The following is a 19,513-nucleotide window of genomic DNA, read 5'->3' as shown; positions in this document are numbered from 1 at the left end:
AATTAATTAGATCAGCCATCTGCAGAAATGATACAAATGAAGATCTGTTTGGTATCAGTTTTAGGAATACCCCAAATCTAACCTAGGTGATCTAGACAGTGAGTGGGACATAGTTCTTTAACAAATCAATGGTAGAGCCTGATAAATGGCCTGATTAGGTGAGAGCCCTGATATGGTTAAGAGCACAGCTTCCATTTACTTGCTACAGAACACTTACTACATGCCAGAAGCTTTATACACACTATTTCATTTAATCCTCACAAGAGTCATGTGAAGGATTATTATGTATGAGAAAAGTAAAGCTTGGAGATGTTAACTTGCCTAAAGTTAATAGTAGGGGACAGAGCTGTGATTCAAACCCAGACCAGAACTCTACAACTAATTGTATTTTTCAAATGGATCATCTGTAGAACTCTATCCTGCATTATATTTATTTCTTTCTTTTCTACCCTGCATTTTGAAAAGATATATTTTTTAAAAATGTTCCATGGGCAAATCAGTTGGGAAATTCCGAGTGTTTACTGTACCTTGAGACTTCTCTGAGCCTTTACTATAAATTTAAAGACCAGGGAAAATAACAGCTGGATTGACTGGCCTTTCTCGGCCATCTCTTTATTTGTCCTTCCTCTTTCTAACTGTATAAAGTAAATAATTAATAGAAAATAATATTTCCAGGATGTGGACTACATATGGTAGGAGCATGTAATTAGGGTGCTCAACAATGCCTGGATTTGAGACTCAGCATTTAAAAATGAATATTTATATGGAAAAACAAAATTAAACAGGTTTTTTTTAAAAAAAAAAATTAAAGAAATGCATCAGGTAATAGTTACAGTAAAGATTACCCTCTAAGAATAGGAGTAAAAGCTGTTTGGGGCTTCCCTGGTGGTGCAGTGCTCGAGAGTCCGCCTGCCGATGCAGGGGACACGGGTTCGTGCCCCGGTCCGGGAAGATCCCACATGACGCAGAGCGGCTGGGCCCGTGAGCCGTGGCCACTGAGCCTGCGCGTCCGGAGCCTGTCCTCCGCAGCGGGAGAGGCCACAGCAGTGAGAGGCCCACGTAATGCAAAAAAAAAAAAAAAAAAAAAGCTGTTTGGCTTCCCTTGGTACCACCAACTCACAGAAGATCTTAGCTGTAAACAAGTAGATCTTAGTTGTAAACAAGTTGTATAATGATGCAATCTCTGACATAATTAAAACTGGGTAAACCATAATAGGTGTGTTCCTTGAATAGTTTGCCAAGTATTTGTCCAGGTCTATTATAGCTACTGAGCAAATGGGTTGGCATGAATAGTTATGTCCTTAATGTGTACATCATTAAGAGGTCGATATGTCTTCTCATTTACTGGTAACTTCTCCAATTCATCTAGAGTCTCCAGACCATCTATTACCCTGAAAGAGAAACAATATAATGTTTGAAAATATCCTGAGATCAAAACATAATACCCAAATATCTATAGCAATTACAGTCTCTCACCATGTCTCATAGTTCTTTGAATTCCCCAGTTGAGTGTACAATAAAATATCGCTTTGATTTTCTGCCATAGGTAGGGCCAAAATTCAGAAACAAAAATTCATTTTTATGCCTTTAGACAACAATAGCAATGGAAAGGAATATTCCCACCAAAGTATCTAAACATTGCATTCGGCCTCATTCACATGGAATAGCTACAAATGGGGCTAAAATAACCAGTCATAAGGTTTTCTTTGTTATAGGAAAAACCTGGAGAAAGTATGTAAGGATGACACTAGTATTATCAGTACTGCCCTACACTGAAGGTCCTGAAGTGGGGGGCCTCTTTGCACTTTATTGTTTAAATATGGTGTTTTTATTTTTTGCTTCTGGACAACAAAAAACAATATTCAGAATAGGAGAAGAGAAGATCAACAGTTAAGCCCACCTCCAGCAAGCCCATTTCATGTTTCTATCAAGAAAAAATATATATATATTGAGAGTTATCCTTCTAATATGTTCTAGAAAGTTAGTCTAAAACATTTGCTAAGAAAAAGTGGCTTTTTAGATAATACCTCCTAGTGCAATTCAACTCAATTCCTAAGACATACTATGTACTTTAAAAAACTATGTACTTAAAAAAAAAAGACATACTATGTACTTTAAAAAGTACCAGTACATACTATGTACTGGTACTTTCTTTTAATAAAATGGATAACATTTCCATTTTATTTTACATTTCCACTAAAGTGATACTATAATCAAAGCCTTTGGATTTTACACCCAAATGTAGGACAATTAAGGTCTTGAAATTATTAGCTTTAAATGCTTTCCCATGGGAAGGAAATCCAGAAAAAGAGGGGATATAGGTATATGTATAGCTGATTCATTTTGCTGTACAGTAGAAACTAACACAACATAGTAAAGCAACTATACTCCAGTAAAAACTAACCAACTAACTAAAGGCTTTCCTACCTTCTGGGTCAGTAAGAGAGAAAGAGGGTACAAGAAACAGATCTCAGACAAAAAAGGGCATGTAGAATTGAAGCAAGTAAGCCTAGTTAAGTATCTGGGACATGGGCCCCTTTGAGAACCAGTGGAAAGCTATGTACCCTTTTTCTCAGAAAAATGTATGTGCATATATACAAAACAATTTCAAGGAGGTACTGGACCAAAGATTAAAAATCCTTGTTCTAAACTCTACAGTTTTTTTACCAATCTAGTAAGATAAGTCCTAGTAATTACTAATCAATAATTCTGAATGGTGGGTTAAAGGAGAAAAGAAAAAAAAGGGGGTCTGGTGCTCGCTGCGGCAGCACATATACTAAAATTGGAACGATACAGAGAAGGTTAGCATGGCCCCTGAGCAAGGAAGACACGCAAATTCGTGAAGCCCACAAAAACTACTAAAGGCTATAATATTCCTTTTCATTGATTATTACTAATCTATAAATTAGACATGTATATGGAATAAAAAAGAAAAGCTGTAGACTCTTCTATTTTTAATTAACCTAGCTTGGCATTCAAACTGTTAAATAAAACAAACTCTAAAACTGTGCCTTGGTTTATTAAGCATAGTAAATATTTGTTGACAAACTGACTTCCTGTTGATTTATAAAAGCAATTCCCAGGTAGAGTGCTTGTAATGGATATTCTTGCAGAGACTGCTAAACACTCCCTAGGATCCAATCTCCCCTTCTTATTCACAGAGGCCTGGTTTTATTGCAAGTGGCAATATGTCTGGCTAAGAAACACTGCCTACCCTCCCTTGTAGGTAAGTTCTGGGCTTTCCAGGAGAGCTTTTGGGAAAGGGGCTGACTCAGCTGGCAAGCACCTTTGCCCTTCCTCCTTCTTCCTGCTTGAAGTACAACTGTTCCGACCGGGGCTGTGCTGCCCTAGTTATGGCCATGAAGTGAGCTTTAGAATGACAGCTAAAGACGGTTGAGAAGAAAGACAGAGGCACCTGGAACACTGGTGATATAACAGAACCACCATCCCAGTCCATCTTGTTTAAGCAACTGTTTTTCAGATGTGTTAGTTGATGCAAGATGTTATTCTTAATGAAAACAGATACATACTGTTAACTTGCATAATGATCCTGAAAAAACAGTACTGGCCCTTCTTTTACAAAATAAGAAAACTGAGGCTCAGAGAGGTTGTACGTTTCCCAAGGTCACAGGGCTGTTACGTGGTGGACTTAAATTTCAGGTACGTATAGCTCTCATACTGCTCTTTCAGTATTAGTTATGCTATCATCACAGCCACTCATATGCATCCTTTGCACTGAAATTCCAAAGAAAACCATAACCAGAATACTCACTTTCCAAATACTGTGTATTTCATGTCCAGATGTGGCTGCTTCCCATAGGTGATGAAGAACTGAGATCCATTGGTGTTTGGGCCATTATTAGCCATAGATACAACACCTCTAACGTTGTGCTGAAAAAGAAAGACCAAAGTATTAGCTGTTTTTACGTAAGTATTCCAAATAAAGGATTGAAACAAGATGTGCACTCTACCTTCCCAGTATTTAAGGGATCAAGAAAACATGTAATCAGCTTCCATTAGGGCTAATCCAAATGTTCATTTTCTGTGTTATCTGTATCTCTGGAAACTTGTATCTAAGTTGTTTATATATCAAATCATATTCCCCAATTAATTTCACCTTTGGAGAAGCAGAGCCACAGACACTTTTGGCAATACCAATGTATAATAGAAATAATCCTTACATTTATATTAAGGAACAGTGTGCTGGCATGAAATGATCAGGCAGACAACAAAACCAAAATCCCCATAATCTCTTCACATATACACTGGACTCTGGCTAGTTTCTTTATCTGTAAAACAAGGGAGGTTGGACTAATTCAGGGGTTTACTCATAATTCAAATGCTCACAAGGGTTACCAGATAATAAACTGATAATTGGGCAGAATGTAAACATTAGGGAATGGTGGAGCCTGGCAAAAGGAATAGTGTAGCTTTTGCCTCATGACGTTTACAATTTTTTTAAACCAATGGCCATAGAGAATACATCTGTGGGTCTTCCATCTATGGGCAGTCAGTTTATAACCCCAGGACCGGATGATCTAAGGAAGGCCTTGTCTAACTCTAATATTCATGATACTATTTGCTATACAAGGGACTGTGTACAGGAATTAAAAGGACTTTACTGATAAGATTGAAGACAGACAGAACTGTCTTACAGGGAGATGCCCAAATATAAAATATACTAAAAGTAACTCCAATGATTACTCTACCTTTAGCTATTCATCAGGGGACACTAATAAGACAAACTACAGAGATGCAGCTTCACAGAGATATTAATGCTTCACCGTTCCCTAGAAGGTGACTACCAATAACACATGTAGTGTTTGATACATACATAAGAATATATGTACCACTTACAACTTAATAAAATCAGCACCCACTAACCTATTTCCAAATTTTAAGAATTAAAATTTACCAAACTGTTGCATATGCCTATGTGCTCCTCTCAGCTATTACTTCAGCCTCTCCAAGAGGTAACCAGTGTTCTGATATCTTTACATTCGATACATGCCTATACAATATATTGTTTCCTTTCGCTTGTTTCTGAGCTCTATAAAATAGTATCATACTATTTGTAGTCTTCCGGGAAATGATTTCTACACTTAACATTATGTTTCTAAGATTCATACATGTATACATAGCTGTAGTTCTGACTTCTTTCACTGTATAACATTTTACTTCTGAATATACTACAACTTGTCCATTCAAAGATCAACAGACATTGTTTCTAGACTTTTGTTATTACCAATAGTACTCTAGGAACACCCTTGTACATGCTTCCTAGTGTACATGTACATGAATTTCTCTAGGGTAAACATGTGGGAATGGAATTTCTGGGTTAGAGTACGTGAATATTCAATACATATTCTCAACTCTGGTATATAAGAAAATAGTTCTTAACCTTGTCTGTCTAGGAATCACCAGGGAACCTTAAAATACAGTCGAGGTCCTAATCAGTTCTACTGACTTTTTCTCTAGACTTAGGGAGGTAAGGCCCTAATCTTTTATAGTTTTAAAACTTCCACAGGTGAATCTGTAACAGCAAAGTTTGAAAACCACTGGCACAGGATGACAGATTAGTACCAAGGAGGCAGTCATTCATTAATGCCTAAACAATCATTTCATTTCCAATTCAGAAAAAGGATGACTTTTTAAACAATTTATCACCTCCTAACCCCAACTCTGTAACAATATTTCTTTATGATAGAAAAGCAAAAGGATAAATTACTCCTAGTCACCATCCAGAGAGAAACACTGCAACAAATATTTTTCAGAAGTTTTGCTGAGTATATTCTACTATAACTGAAAAATAATATACTAAATTACATATTCTGATTGAGGAGAACTGATGTCTTTTTTTTCTAATTATAAACTTATCATTCTATGCAGACACAAGTTTGAAAGACCGCACAATACATTGTTAACTCATGTCATCTCTGGGGAATGGAACTGATTTTTTTTAAAAAAATTGGCATGTACTAGTTTTTTAATTTTTTTTTTTTTTTTTTTTTTTTTTTTTTTTTTTTTTTTGCGGTACGCGGGCCTCTCACTGTTGTGGCCTCTCCCGTTGCGGAGCACAGGCTCCGGATGCGCAGGCTCAGCGGCCATGGCTCACGGGCCCAGCCGCTCCGCGGCATATGGGATCCTCCCAGACCGGGGCACGAACCCGTATCCCCTGCATCGGCAGGCGGACTCTCAACCACTGCGCCACCAGGGAGGCCCCTAGTTTTTTAATTTTTAGAAGAAAAACAAATTCTTCAGAAAGTTTGAAAAATACAAAAAAAAAAGGAAATATAAATATCTAGTTTTACTATGATGAAGATTTATTTATATGCACTTCTCTTTGACCTAGTTGAGGTCTACCACAGACATTAAGTTAATACAGGGATATTCAAACATCTCAGAGAAGATGGTAAAAACTGGAGATTGATAATATTGCAAGTAGGAGGTCTGATAGTCTCTCCTCTCCACTCTCAAAAAAAAAAAGGCCAATGAGGGACTTCCCTGGCGTTCCAGTGAAGATGCCACCTTCTAATGCGGGAGGTGAGGGTTCGAACCCTGGTTGGGGAACTAAGGTCCTGCATGCCACAGGGTGCAGCCAAAATTTAAAAAAAAAAAAAAAAGGTCAATGATTTACGTCATTCAACATGAATTTTATAGTGAGGCATTAAGCCCCTTAGGTACATTACTGATTAAACATTTCAGATTGGACCCAAAGATGAGCTCACTTAAAGTCAAGATTCATGTGATGGTGAGATTCCAGTATATATTAGGCTAGAACTGCTACTTATATTTTCTCCCTGACATCACTTATCAAGTATGCAAAAACTACAAAAGAGTATCTTTACTAATTATTTTAACCTGTATTATTACAACATATGTATCAAAGTTTCCAAGTGTAAACACAGCATGAAAAAATAGATTTTGAAGTATTTTGGATTTACCTTAAGATATTCACTGTATTCATCTTCAAATTTCCTGCCCCAGATACTGCAACCTCCTCTTCCAGTACCTGTATTACAAGACGAACAAATGAAAAAACATATTTAATTAAAGCTGAAAAAGGGTTCATTTTCTAAACATAAGGGCTAGTTTATATAGCATAACTCTTTAAATACAAATAAAATTTGGTACGTCCTCTCTTGCTTACCAAAATTGAACTTTAAAAACCATAAAAATATCTTTACAAAACCCAAAAACCCTCCTTATCAATACTGTTCATATTTTAGGGCTCGGTGCTAGTAGCTTCTGCTTAAAAATTTCTTGCTAAGGTAAGTTATAAAAACCCCACATGCTTTTATTTTTCTATTCTTTGTCTAGTCTCTTCTTCACACTACATACCCTGGGTATATACCCTAGGTATTACTGGAATAACTTACCTGTCGGATCTCCTGTTTGAACCATGAAACCCTTGATATTTCTATGAAATATACAGCCATTGTAGTAATTACTGGCACAAAGAGCCAAGAAATTCTGAAGAGAATAAAAACAATGATTGAGAAATGATGTAGCAGAAGATAAGAACCATTTAAGATTTAAGAATATTTAAGATAAAGAACCAATTGTAGGGACTTCCCTGGTGGTGCAGTGGCTAAGAATCTGCCTGCCAATGCAGGGGACATAGGTTTGAGCCCTGGTCCAGGAATATCCCACATGCCACGGAGCAACTAAGCCTGTGCGCCACAACTACTGAGCCTGCGCCCTGGAGCCCGCATACCTAGAGACCATGCTCCACAACAAAAGAAGACAGCGCAATGAGAAGCCCACTCACCACAACTAGAGAAAGCCTGCGCACATTAACAAAGACAGAACACAGCCAAAAAAAAAAAAAGCCAATTGTATTTACTGAAAACACTACAACAGCCTATTTAACTGATATCTTTTAGGCATTACTTTGGATAATGTCACTGCCTAAAACTCTTCAATAGCTTCCTTCTGTTCTTGATATAAAATGCAAAATCCTCAGGAGAGCCTAGCAAGCCCTGCATGACCTAGCCTACTTCTACATCTCATAATGATAATAACCCCTTCCCTGCTGCTTACTGTGTTAACCCCATCAGGCTTCTGAAAATTCATCCAAAATACACAGGCTTTCCCACCTTAAGGCCCTTGTACCTGCTATTTCTATACCTGGAATGTTCTTTTTATAAGTCCTTCCAGAGAGATGCCTTCATTACCTTTCGCACTCAGTGTTTGTTTTTTTTGTTTTTTTTTTTGCGGTACACGGGCCTCTCACGGTTGCAGCTTCTCCCGTTGCGGAGCACAGGCTCCGGACGCACAGGCTCAGCGGCCATGGCTCACGGGCCCAGCCGCTCCGCGGCATGTGGGATCTTCCCGGACCGGGGCACGAACCCATGTACCCTGCATCGGCAGGCGGACTCTCAACCACTGCACCACCAGGGAAGCCCTTGCACTCAGTTTTTAAAGCATCACTTTCTTGGCTATGCTTGCCCTCACCTTCTTTTAAATAAATCCTTTCCCATTATTCTCCATCTCACAACTTTATTTCCTTCAAAGCATTATTACCCTCTAGAATTACTTTTTTTCTAGAATGAATCTTCCCCCCTGCCTATCTTCCCGGGTAGAATATTAGCTCCACAATAGCAAGGCATGCCTCTTGCTCATCACTGTAGTTCTAGTTGCTGACAAGATAGCCTTCCATAAATAACTTACTTAATGAATGAATATATATAGCTAACTCTTTTTCCTTCTTGTATTTCTCTCTCTCTCTCTCTCTTTTTTTTTTTGGCTGAGCCACGAAGCTTGCAGGATCTTAGTTCCCCGACCAGGGACTGAACCTGGGCCATGGCAGTGAAAGCACCAAGTCTTAACCACTGGACCGCCAGGGAACTCCCTCTTTTCCCCTTGTTTAAATGACAAGGATAGAACCTTGTCATTTAAACAAGTGAAATAATGTATGGAACAGTTCTCTTACCTAATATCTAATGATTATTTACATTTCTTGAGGAAAATGAGCCAAAAGAAAAAGATACCAGCCACTCTATGGTTAGAGGAAAATTCTCTACCCTTTCTTTGATCCAACTTTGACATCAGAAAAAGAAGTGTAAATTAGACCAGAAATTATCATTGCGGGTTTTTCTTGACAATAGTTTTTTTTTTTTTTTTTTTTTTTCTGGTATGCGGGCCTCTCACTGTTGTGGCCTCTCCCGTTGCGGAGCACAGGCTCCGGACGCACAGGCTCAGCGGCCATGGCTCACGGGCCCAGCCGCTCCGCAGCATGTGGGATCTTCCCTGCATCGGCAGGCAGACTCTCAACCACTGCACCACCAGGGAAGCCCCTCTTGACAATAGTTTTATAGAAACTTTTTTTTTTGGATGTTGTTTAAGTTAGATGACTCAATTTCAAAATGGTTATCCTGTTGCATTAACTCATCTTTTATACATACATTACGGTACTCACTTCACATGTTTTGGGTGTCCTCTCACAGAAGACTTCTATTTTAATATCACCTACATCTGTATGCAGTGTCACCGACTAAAAAGGAGAGAGAATGTGAGAACGAATGAGATTTCTTCAGGTGACTTTGTACACTGTATCATTTCCCTAACTAGATATTAAAGGTGACTTTGTACACTGTATCATTTCCCTAACTAGATATTAAAGATGACTACCTGAATAAAAACGGAAAGAAACACCATTTCAGCGATGATCCACCCACACAGTAGCTCTGAGAGATAAGTTGTATTTCTTCAAAATTTATTTCAGCAGTAGAAAAAAAATTCCAGAAGAGAAACATAAATGTTAAAAAGTAAAATGATATCTATGCTAAAATATTTGGGAGCAAATATTGTGATGGAAATAGTCATTTTAAGTTTGAATTTTTCATCAATAAAAATAAAAACAGCTTTTATGTTAGTATTACTGACTTAAATGGCAATTCACCAAGTCATTAATATATATTGAAAAACAGTAAGAAAATGACTTTTACAAACATAGTTTCCACCATTTCCCTTATGTAATTTAATTGTGAGAGAGTTAAAAAACAATTTCTTTCTCCACTGAAGACAACAGACATAAAAAGTGTCAGTGTTTTCAGATCGTAAAAGTGCAGAGGTAACTAGAGTACTTCTTGCTTGCTTTTTGTTTAATCTGTTGTTTTGGTAGCTAGAATATTCCTTTTGTTACCCCATTCCAGAGAGGGTGGAATACTTCTGAGGCTTCCTTTTTAAATTCTCTTCTTACAATAGTTGTCCACCTTAGATCAAGAGCAAAAGGATCCAATTAAAATGATCACACCTGGCTATGCTCTTCTGACCCTGCAACACCACCTTTCCATCTCTATCCATCGTGTATCAATCTTTTTCCATAAAACATAAATTCTGTTTTAAGTGAAAAACATAATCTGAAATCACTTTACACTGTATGCTTCTACAGATTATCATTGATTTGTTTTGTCACTGAAATTTCCATGCAGTTTTATTTCCCTTGACTGAATTTCTAAAAATTACTTATAATGAAAGACATTCATAAGAATTCTGTAAAATTTACCATTTTTCTTCTTGATGCTTTCAGGAAGTACTGTTACTTTCTCAGTTTACTGAGAGAAGTTCAAAAACGAGCCTCTATTTCCAAAAGAAAAAACAATTAAATTCATTTCCCTCTCTTAACTCACACTTGCTCATCTTTACCGCATATTTAACAGAAAAAGTCTCGATGAGCACCCATCCTGCTCCAAGTAATAAAAACCCGATTATGAAAGAGATCAGGCGATACTACTCGTCTCAAGCCCCTCAAGGCCTACTTCCACTGCTCACTCTTCACGGGCCGGGTACATGCCCTCCTTGGGATCTAGGCACTGGACGTTCCCCTTGCCTGGAACACGTATACTCAGACATCTGTATGGCTATTTTCCTCACCTCCAAGTCTCTTCTCAAAAGTCTGGTCTGGACCTGATAACTCTATTTAAACCTGCCTTAACGATTTCCTTTTCCATAGCACTTAGCACTAATATACTCTATGCTTTACTAATTGTCTTATTTCAACAACACCCTCCCCGTACAGAATACTCACTGGAAGCAGCCCAAGAACTAACATACACAACGCTCTGCGAGCATTTGAGTGAATGAAAGAATAAGTGACGTTACCCCATACTTACTTAACCACTTCGATTAGCACATCGGTTGTTAAAAGAGCAAAGGTGCAATCGCAGTTACCCCCACGGGTCTGTAGATTCGAAATTAAGTTTCTTCAGGCCACCGGAAGTCGAGCAAGGGACCCATTAGAGAGAACGCCCCTCACCTGCTCGCCTCCTCCCTCCGCCCCCTCCTCCCTGTCTCAAACCAAACGACTAGAACTAGGGAGACACCAATTTCTCCCCACCAGGAACACTTCTGACTATGAAAGGGTCAAAATTATCTTTTAATAATTACACTAGGACAAGAAGCGTAACTCTGGTCAACCTCTACAAGTGCCTTGGGCTCAGACGCAAAACCATAAGGACCACCTCCCACAGGCTCCCCGGCCCCGCCCACTCTCACGAAGCCAGGAAGTTTCGCGCAGGACCGGAAGTAGCGCTCGCCGAGTTCCCGGGGCTGGTGAGTCTTGGGCGGGTTAAATTTCAACGTGAGAAGCTGAGGCCTTGGCGGTGGGCTGTGGTTTACGAGCCTGCTGCAGCGAAAGGTGGCAGGGGAGGAGATAGGCGCAGAAAAACGACTTGCCGCGGGAGAGCATAGCGCTCTAGAGGGGCCGGGGACTTAACTCACGGACTTATCGGCCGTGCCACTTGCGCTCTTCATTGTCTTAGAAAAGGCCTGAAGTGGGACTGAAACAAGAGGGCGCAGTTTGCAGGCTGTAAAGTGGGTCTTGCTAATGAATCTTAATAATAAATAGTGCAGACTCTAAGCCAGGCATTGTTCCCCGCTTCACGGTTAAATCTTGCAACCACGCTGTGAGCTGGGCACTATTATTTGCACCCTTCAGAGGTGGAAACCACAGAGGTAGAGTCCTCAGAGACAGCTGTGGCTTTGGGAGTCGGTCTGGTTTTAGAGTCGGTGCTCTTCCCACCATGCTCTGCCGCCTCCCATTCTCGTTAATTGTGACTTCAAGCTACTCAGCCTCGTAGGAAATGGGGAGTGTTTTGTTACTTACAAGGGCTCCTTCAAATGTAACAGTAGGTAACAGAACCGGCGTGGTGGCCCACTAGAGCGTCTCTTTAGGGCTTGCCAGATTTACAAGAGTCTGGAGAATGGAGTAGTATCAGGACGTGGAATCTGGAGAGTGGAAGTGGTATAAGGACCCTTAGAAGATCTTCCAAGACCCCAGGTTCGAGTGGTTCCACCTCACTCCAAACTGTATATTGAATAACTGCATTAAATATTAAATATTTCTTTTTTTATTATTTTATTTTATTTTTGGCTGCATTGGGTCTTCGTTGCTGCACGCAGGCTTTCTCTACTTTTGGCGAACGGGAGCTACTCTTGGTTGCGGTGTTCAGGCTTCTCCTTGCGGTGGCTTCTCGTTGCGGAGCACAGGCTCTAGGCATGCGGGCTTCAGTAGTTGCGGCTCACGGGCTCTAGAGCGAGGGCGCAATAGTTGTGGCGCACGGGCTTAGTTGCTCCACGGCAGGTGGGATCTTCCCCGGACCAGGGTTCGAACCTGTGTCCCCTGCATTGGCAGGCTGATTCTTAACCACTGTGCCACCAGGGAAGTCCCAATATTGAATATTTCTGCGTACAAATATTGAAAAAAAAATTGCTTTTGAAATTGAGTTATGAGTATTTCATTAAATTTACAATTGACTATGCTTTCTTGTTAATTATTTTGCATATCCTGAAATACTTTTCTTCAAAAACAAAAGTGTTCATAGATACTAAATTTAAGAATGGAGCTGACAGTGTTATCTTTTGTATTGGATATAGATGTCTACAAGGCTTACAGACTGTGTGGGCCCTTACATCTTCACCTCTCCCACCTCTTGATTCTGGCCTTTGTGTGGCAGGTAGCTGTTGGCTCAGGGGCAGCAGCTCCTGCCCTTTCCTGCCTTGACCCTACCCATTCACAGAGTGACTCACCTGTGCATCCCATGGTTCTGGTTGCTGATAAAACACTTAACTTTTTTTTTAAACTAATATATTTTTTTGAATTTTATTTTATTTATTTTTTATACAGCAGGTTCTTATTAGTTATCTACTTTATACATATTAGTGTATACATGTCAATCCCAATCTCCCAGTTCATCCTACCACCACCCATACCCCGCCACTTTCCCCCCTTGGTGTCCATACAAAACACTTAACTTTTAAAATATGTTACTGTTACTCTTTTGATAAAGCACTTTTTATTGTCAGTATGTACCACCCTAACTCCAAATTCTGCTATGATGGGGGAAGGGGCCTGTGTCAGTCTGTATAGTAAGCATTTAGTGCCGGCCTATGTTGGTGATCCTGAGATACAGATCCTCCAGTAGCTTTAGCGTACTGGGGGAGACAGACAAACAGGAATATAATATTATGAGAATACCTAGTGCAAAAGCAGGTGGGACAGGGAGAGGGAAGACACTGAAAAGGAAGGTTTGTCAAGAAAAGCTTTATTTAGGAAGTCGAAAGGGTCTTGGAAGGAAGGGTATAATATTTAGAGAAATGGAGAAGGGTGGTTGAAGCCCAGGTGGGGAGAACAAGAACAAGGGTGTGTGGGAGGGGACAGGGAGGAGGGAAGGAACATAATTGTGTGTTGTGCAGCAGGTTTGTGCAAGGTGACTTAAACATATTAATCCATTTACTCCTCCAGACGGCCCGTGAGGTAAGTTATAGTGTCTGCCTTTTGTAGATGAGAAAACAAGCTCAGAGAGGTTAAATGACTTACCTATGGTACCGTGTGCCTGTAAGTGGCAGAGCCAGTATTTGAAGCCAGGCACGTAGGACTACAGCTCTTTTGCTCATATGCTTTGCTGTCTCAAAGGTCCGTTTTCCGTGTTTTGACTTCAGATACTCAGTTTTACCTGACTTCTGCATGTTGTCATCTCGTGTACGCCTGGTGCCCACGACAGTCCTCCGAATCCATTCCCCGATCTGCACTTCTTCCCGTTCCTTCATGGATCTAAAGGCTGTCCTTTCCTCCTTGAATGACTTTGCATCCCTCTCCTTTGCTGAGAGTTGGGACAATGTTGGATTACTGGTGGAACCAAGCCCACCACACACTGTAAACACGCTCTTCCTAACCAATGATTTGACGGAAGAAGTGATGGACGAGGCGCTGCAGAAGAAGGCAGATCTCATTCTCTCCTACCATCCACCCATTTTCCGACCTATGAAGCGCATCACCTGGAAAACCTGGAAAGAGCGCCTGGTGATCCGGGCGCTGGAGAACAGGGTCGGCATCTACTCTCCTCACACGGCCTATGATGCTGCTCCCCAGGGAGTCAACAACTGGCTGGCTAAAGGGCTTGGTGAGAAGCCTCTTGTTCTTTCATATTCAGTAGTTTCCCTACCAGTGCTTTGAAATTTTAGAATGTCTTTCCAGTAGTCTTTTAACCGCTTTAGGTATGGGGACCATTATTCTATTTTTGTATATTTTAAAATAATCTTGCTGAAATCTGGCAATTAAGTTGCATTTGGAAAATGAAATTTTTATCCTTAGTGAATAAGGACAGCATAGGAAGTCTTCATTTTTGATGGAGCTTTGTGATTCCTTACTCGTGTGGCACAGTGCCTGGCACTCAGGCACTCCAGAAATGCTTGTTAAACTGAACTGAAAGCTGAATCCTCTCCAAAATATACTTCATATGTCAATCAAATAGAGTTTTATTTTTATTTTTATTTATTTATTTATTTTTGCAGTACGCTGGCCTCTCACTGTTGTGGCCTCTCCCGTTGCGGAGCACAGGCTCAGGACGCGCAGGCTCAGTGGCCATGGCCCACGGGCTTAGTTGCTCCGCGGCATGTGGATCTTCCCGGACCGGGGCACGAACCCGTGTCCCCTGCATCGGCAGGCGGACTCTCAACCATTGTGCCACCAGGGAAGCCCAAATAGAGTTTTATTGAATTAGTCCTTATGCCCAGCACAATGAGGGAAGTCAGCATATGTGTTTTAGCTTTTAGTAAGTCTTTTTAGTTAACTCATTTTGGGCCGAAGTTTCTGTGATGATATAATCTGGATTAATGTGGTCAAGTAAATTATGGGCATTTGCGACTTGAATCATAGTTCACATGAGTAAATTTAGTAAGTGGTCACAATTCTATATGTTATATAAAAATTCATGAGTCAGTCTTGTCCAACTTTTTGTGATATTTACGAGTCTTCTGGAAAATCTGAAAATAAATTTGATTATGTATGTCTGTACTAAATCCCTAAATTATGGGGATTGTTGGATGTATATATAAGGGATATGTACGTGTGTGTATGTTATGTAAGCATCTGAGAATGAATCTTTTCAAAAATGCTCATTTCTTAGAAGTTTTGCCCATAGTGGTTTATCTTTCTAATTTTTAAATAAACCCACAAAAACTCCAATTTCTGACAATTTTTTCTTTCTAGGAGTTTGCACCTCCAGGCCCATCCATGCTTCCAGAGCTCCTGACTACCCCACGGAGGGAACACACAAAGTAGAATTCAATGTTACCCACACCCAAGACCTGGACAAAGTCATTTCTGCAGTGAAAGGAATTGCAGGTGTATCTGTCACTTCTTTTTCTGCTAGGTACAATATCTTTTCCTCTTTTAGTGTATATTAATTTGTAAGAATCTTTCTTACAAATTCTATAACTCTGTTATTTAAGTTTGTAGCAAATCACTTTCCTAGGGTGGGTTTACAAAGCAGCATACTTCTCATTTGCCTGCGGGTCCCTAAGGAGAACCATGGGATCTTTTCAAAGCAATAAAAATGATAAGTAACACTTATTGAGTATTTTCTATGTGGGAGGGCCTATATTACACATCCTACAGTATTTCTAATCCTCCTGGCAATATTGAAAGTTATTTTTACCTTAGGGTATGCAGATATACCCTAATTATATGCTGATAACATAGGTTTACTTTGATCAGTTCCCAGCAAATGATGATTCCCAAACACTTGAAAAGAAAAATACATTAAAGTGCCTCTTGGAAGGTCAATCATTTATTTAATTAGGGCTGAGATACCAAAATGTTGCTTCACAGATGTCCCTGGTGGCACAGGGGTTAAGAATCCACCTGCCAATGCAGGGGACACGGGTTCGAACCCTGGTCCGGGAAGATCCCACGTGCCGTGGAGCAACTAAGCCCGCATGCCACAACTACTGAAGCCCACGCACCTAGAGCCCATGCTCCGCAGCCAGAGAAGCCACTGCAATGAGAAGCCTGCATACCATAACGAAGAGTAGTCCCCGGTTGCTGCACAGCAACAAAGACCCAATGCAGCAAAAAAAATAATTAATTAATTAATTTTTTAAAAATGTTGCTTCATTAGAGTTTTTTGGGGGGCTGATTTACCCTAATACCTACTAAAGCATCGTAAAAGACAAGTTATACAAAGCTAGGACTTAATAATTGTTAAAAAAAAAAAGATAGGTACAATGACCTTTTTATAAAATGGAAATCTATTGCAATAATCGCACCTTGGGTAAACCCCATTGGCCACGATACTGCCACTGCACAAAGCTAAAATGGAAATCTATATCAGGCTACACCAAAAAGTGACTCTTTGATGAGTGGTTTTTAAGTGTAGATACATTATAGTAAAATCGTAGTAAATGTCCTCTAATAATATTGGGGAATTCCAAGAATCTTAAGAAAAATTGTTTATAAGATTTTGCATAGGTTCCAGTCATGGTGTCTTTTACCATACTGAAATACTGTGTAAATACTGAAATTAAAATTATACAAATAAAGCATGAAAAATTTAAGCAATACAAAAGTTCTCCTTGTCCCCTGTACTCAATCCCAGTATCTTCAACTCAAGTTGTCTTTTCCTTTGTTTTCAGAGAAGTGGGTATCTTTCCAAACATGTATAGGGACACAAAGAAATGTGTAGTTTTGTCTTATTCATTGCTTTCTTAATTAAATGGTATGCTGTATTTGCCTTTTTAACTTAAGATGTCCTAGAAATCTTTCCATGTATGTCTCTCTCTCTTTTTTTTTTTTTTTTTTTGCGGTACGCGGGCCTCTCACCGCTGCGGCCTCTCCCGTTGCGGAGCACAGGCTCCGGATGCGCAGGCCCAGCGGCCATGGCTCACGGGCCCAGCTGCTCCGCGGCATGTGGGATCCTCCCAGATCGGGCACGAACCCATGTCCCCTGCACCGGCAGGCGGACTCTCAACCACTGCGCCACCAGGGAAGCCCTATGTCTCTCTTTTTAATTGCTATGCAGTGTTTATTATGAATGTACTGTAATTTCTTGAAGTATTCCTCTTCCTAACTGAGGAATTTTTAAAACACTGATGCACATTTAGTTTGGTTCCAGTTTCTCCATATTACAGGTAATATCTGGGATTTACCATTAGATTGGGGGCCAGACATTGTTTTTGCTTTTTCTTTTCAAATCTCTGCAGATGGTTCCAGTGTTGAAATTACACTTCCACATTATCTTTTAAGGTGTCTTAGTTCTAGAATTCTATAATTATATTTAGAGTTTATGGTTAAATACAAAACTTTCTTGATGCTAGTTTTTTTGGAGAGGCTCTGGGGCATGGTTTTTTTTGGTGGGGGGGCTGTGCCCCACAGCTTGCAGGATCTTAGTTCCCAACCAGGGATCCAGGGATTGAAGGGATTGAACCCGGACCCCAGCAGTGAAAGCACTGAGTCCTAACCACAGAACCACCAGGGAATTCCCAAGGGCATTCCTTTTTTTATTTTATTTTTTTTTTAAGGGCATTGCTTTTTAAAGGGTGATTCAGGGACCTCTGAATCATTGCTAACGGGTGCTTACGAAAAATGCAGATTTGGGGCTTTATCCTAGATCTGTGTAATTAGAATGGGGTTTGCCTGAGGATCTGTCCAGGAGATTCTTGTATTCAATGATGTTTGAAAATTAACTTTTCTAGGGCTTTAAAAAAATTCAGTTTGCCCCAGCCCCATTCATAGATGTTCTGTTTCACTGGATCTATAGAAGGGTCCAACAGCTGTTATTTTAAGAAGCCAACAGGAGATTTCTGATGCACAACCAGGACTAAACTGTTCTAGAACAGGGGTTTCAAAGTGAGGTCCCTGGACCAGCAACATAAGCATCACCTGGAACTTGTTAGAAAGATAAATTCTTAGCCCCCACTCAGGCCTACTGAATTAGAAACTCTGGGGGTAGGGCCCAGCAGTCTGTTTTAATAAGGCCATGAGATGATTTTGATGCACGTGAAAGTTTTAGAAACACTATTCTAGAAAATAGTTTCGCTTGGAATTAAATCCTAAATTCCATATAAATCTAATCTCCTATTATAGGAGGTTGTAAACTGTGGATTCTTTTAAATACATTGTTTATATTTATCCTAAACCAGGAAGTGACTTTTTTTCTAGGACTGATGATGAAGAACAAACACGGCTCAGTCTGAATTGTACTCAGCAAGCTTTAATGCAGGTGGTGGCTTTTCTTTCCCAGAACAAACAATATTATCAGAAGACTGAAATTCTGTCACTGGAGAAGGTAATAAAAAATATGTTACTGTGCATTTCTGTTTGACAAATTCATATGTAAATTATTAGATACAAAGTGGTGATTGAAGGCATGTCATGCCCTGGAAAGTATATTTAAAACGGGAGACGTTTCAGGAATAAGAAAATGTTGGAACTTATCTTAGTCCGTTCGGGCTACTATAACATGTTTGGACTGCTATAACAGAGTACCACAGACTGGATAGCTTATAAACAACAGAAAGTTATTTCTCACAGTTTTGGAGGCTGGAAAGTCCAAGATCATGGCACTGGTAGATTCGGAGTGGTGTCTGGTGGGAGTTCACTTTGTGGTTCAAAGATGGCGCCTTCCCTCTGTGTCCTCACATGGTAGAGGGGACTAAGGATCTCTTTGGAGCCTCTTTTCTAAAGCACTAATCCCATTTGTGTGGGTTCCAGCCTTATGACTTAAGTACCTCCCAAAGGCTACACCTCCTAATCCGTAGGTTAGGATTTCAACCTATGAATTTGAGGGGGACAGAAACATTTAGACCATAGTGGCACTTCTTCAGGATTAGAGACTCAGTTACAAGTTCAGTCTCTTATCTAATACCCTATGCCTGGACCGTTTTTATTCATTCTTTTAACTTGACAGCCATTTGTATGATGATTCCTATGTCTTTACTTCCTGTCTCAGAGTGCTTTCTTAAGGTAAAAGATAAAAAATTTTAAAAGAACCTATATTTCCAGCCACTTTCTGAACATTTTCCACTTATGACTCTTACAAATATTTAAAATCCAGTATATACAAGTATTGACCTTATCCCCATACCACACCTTTAAATACCACTTTTTTCTGTTTTATTGGTGACATCATCATCTATCTTATTTGCGGTTTGCACAACTCTCCCTTGCCCCTGTAAATCCAAGCCCTGCTGATTCTGTCCCTAAATCTACAAAATGTTTCTCCTCTCCGTT

The 19,513-nt window shown here is 39.9% G+C and overlaps 2 protein-coding genes across 4 annotated transcripts in view; one reads left to right on the top strand and one right to left on the bottom strand.

The window, feature by feature from the left end:
• Positions 1 to 582: 582 nt before the first annotated feature.
• Positions 583 to 11,464, bottom strand: PPIL3 (peptidylprolyl isomerase like 3). Of its 3 annotated transcripts, XM_082630515.1 has the most exons (9): positions 11,118 to 11,464; positions 10,511 to 10,584; positions 10,148 to 10,217; positions 9,634 to 9,709; positions 9,422 to 9,496; positions 7,380 to 7,473; positions 6,945 to 7,012; positions 3,773 to 3,891; positions 583 to 1,391 (listed from the first exon to the last, which is right to left on the bottom strand). In XM_082630515.1, exons 3-9 carry the CDS (start codon positions 10,150 to 10,152, stop codon positions 1,265 to 1,267), a joined length of 564 nt encoding a protein of 187 aa, XP_082486641.1. In that variant the 5' UTR covers positions 10,153 to 10,217; positions 10,511 to 10,584; positions 11,118 to 11,464; the 3' UTR covers positions 583 to 1,264. The 3 variants fall into 3 exon arrangements, with proteins under 3 accessions (XP_082486641.1, XP_082486642.1, XP_082486643.1); XM_082630516.1 differs by lacking the exon at positions 10,148 to 10,217 and having other exon boundaries at positions 11,118 to 11,463; XM_082630517.1 differs by lacking the exons at positions 9,634 to 9,709; positions 10,148 to 10,217 and having other exon boundaries at positions 11,118 to 11,461.
• Positions 11,465 to 11,563: 99 nt separating this feature from the next.
• The window catches only part of NIF3L1 (NGG1 interacting factor 3 like 1), a 17,576-nt gene continuing 9,626 nt past the window's right edge, over positions 11,564 to 19,513 (top strand). Inside the window, exons 1-4 of the mRNA XM_082630411.1 lie at positions 11,564 to 12,283; positions 13,945 to 14,405; positions 15,494 to 15,656; positions 18,443 to 18,569. Of these exons, the coding sequence (XP_082486537.1) occupies positions 13,970 to 14,405; positions 15,494 to 15,656; positions 18,443 to 18,569 (726 nt within the window). The 5' untranslated portion in view covers positions 11,564 to 12,283; positions 13,945 to 13,969. The remainder of the gene's footprint in view (positions 12,284 to 13,944; positions 14,406 to 15,493; positions 15,657 to 18,442; positions 18,570 to 19,513) is intronic.

This window comes from Mesoplodon mirus, assembly GCF_964341445.2.
Source record: "Mesoplodon mirus genome assembly, chromosome: 8".
NCBI classification, from domain to species: domain Eukaryota; kingdom Metazoa; phylum Chordata; class Mammalia; order Artiodactyla; family Ziphiidae; genus Mesoplodon; species Mesoplodon mirus.
The sequence above is the reverse complement of the archived record's forward strand: the minus strand, read 5'-3'. Positions and strand labels throughout refer to the sequence as shown.

Excerpts from the sequence above, each read along its gene's own strand:
- PPIL3 (XM_082630515.1), bottom strand. Across the intron at positions 9,497-9,633 it reads TTCTTTCCGTTTTTATTCAG|TCGGTGACACTGCATACAGA; the intron begins GTAGTCATCTTT and ends TCTCCTTTTTAG. Across the intron at positions 7,013-7,379 it reads TCAAACAGGAGATCCGACAG|GTACTGGAAGAGGAGGTTGC; the intron begins GTAAGTTATTCC and ends CTTGTAATACAG.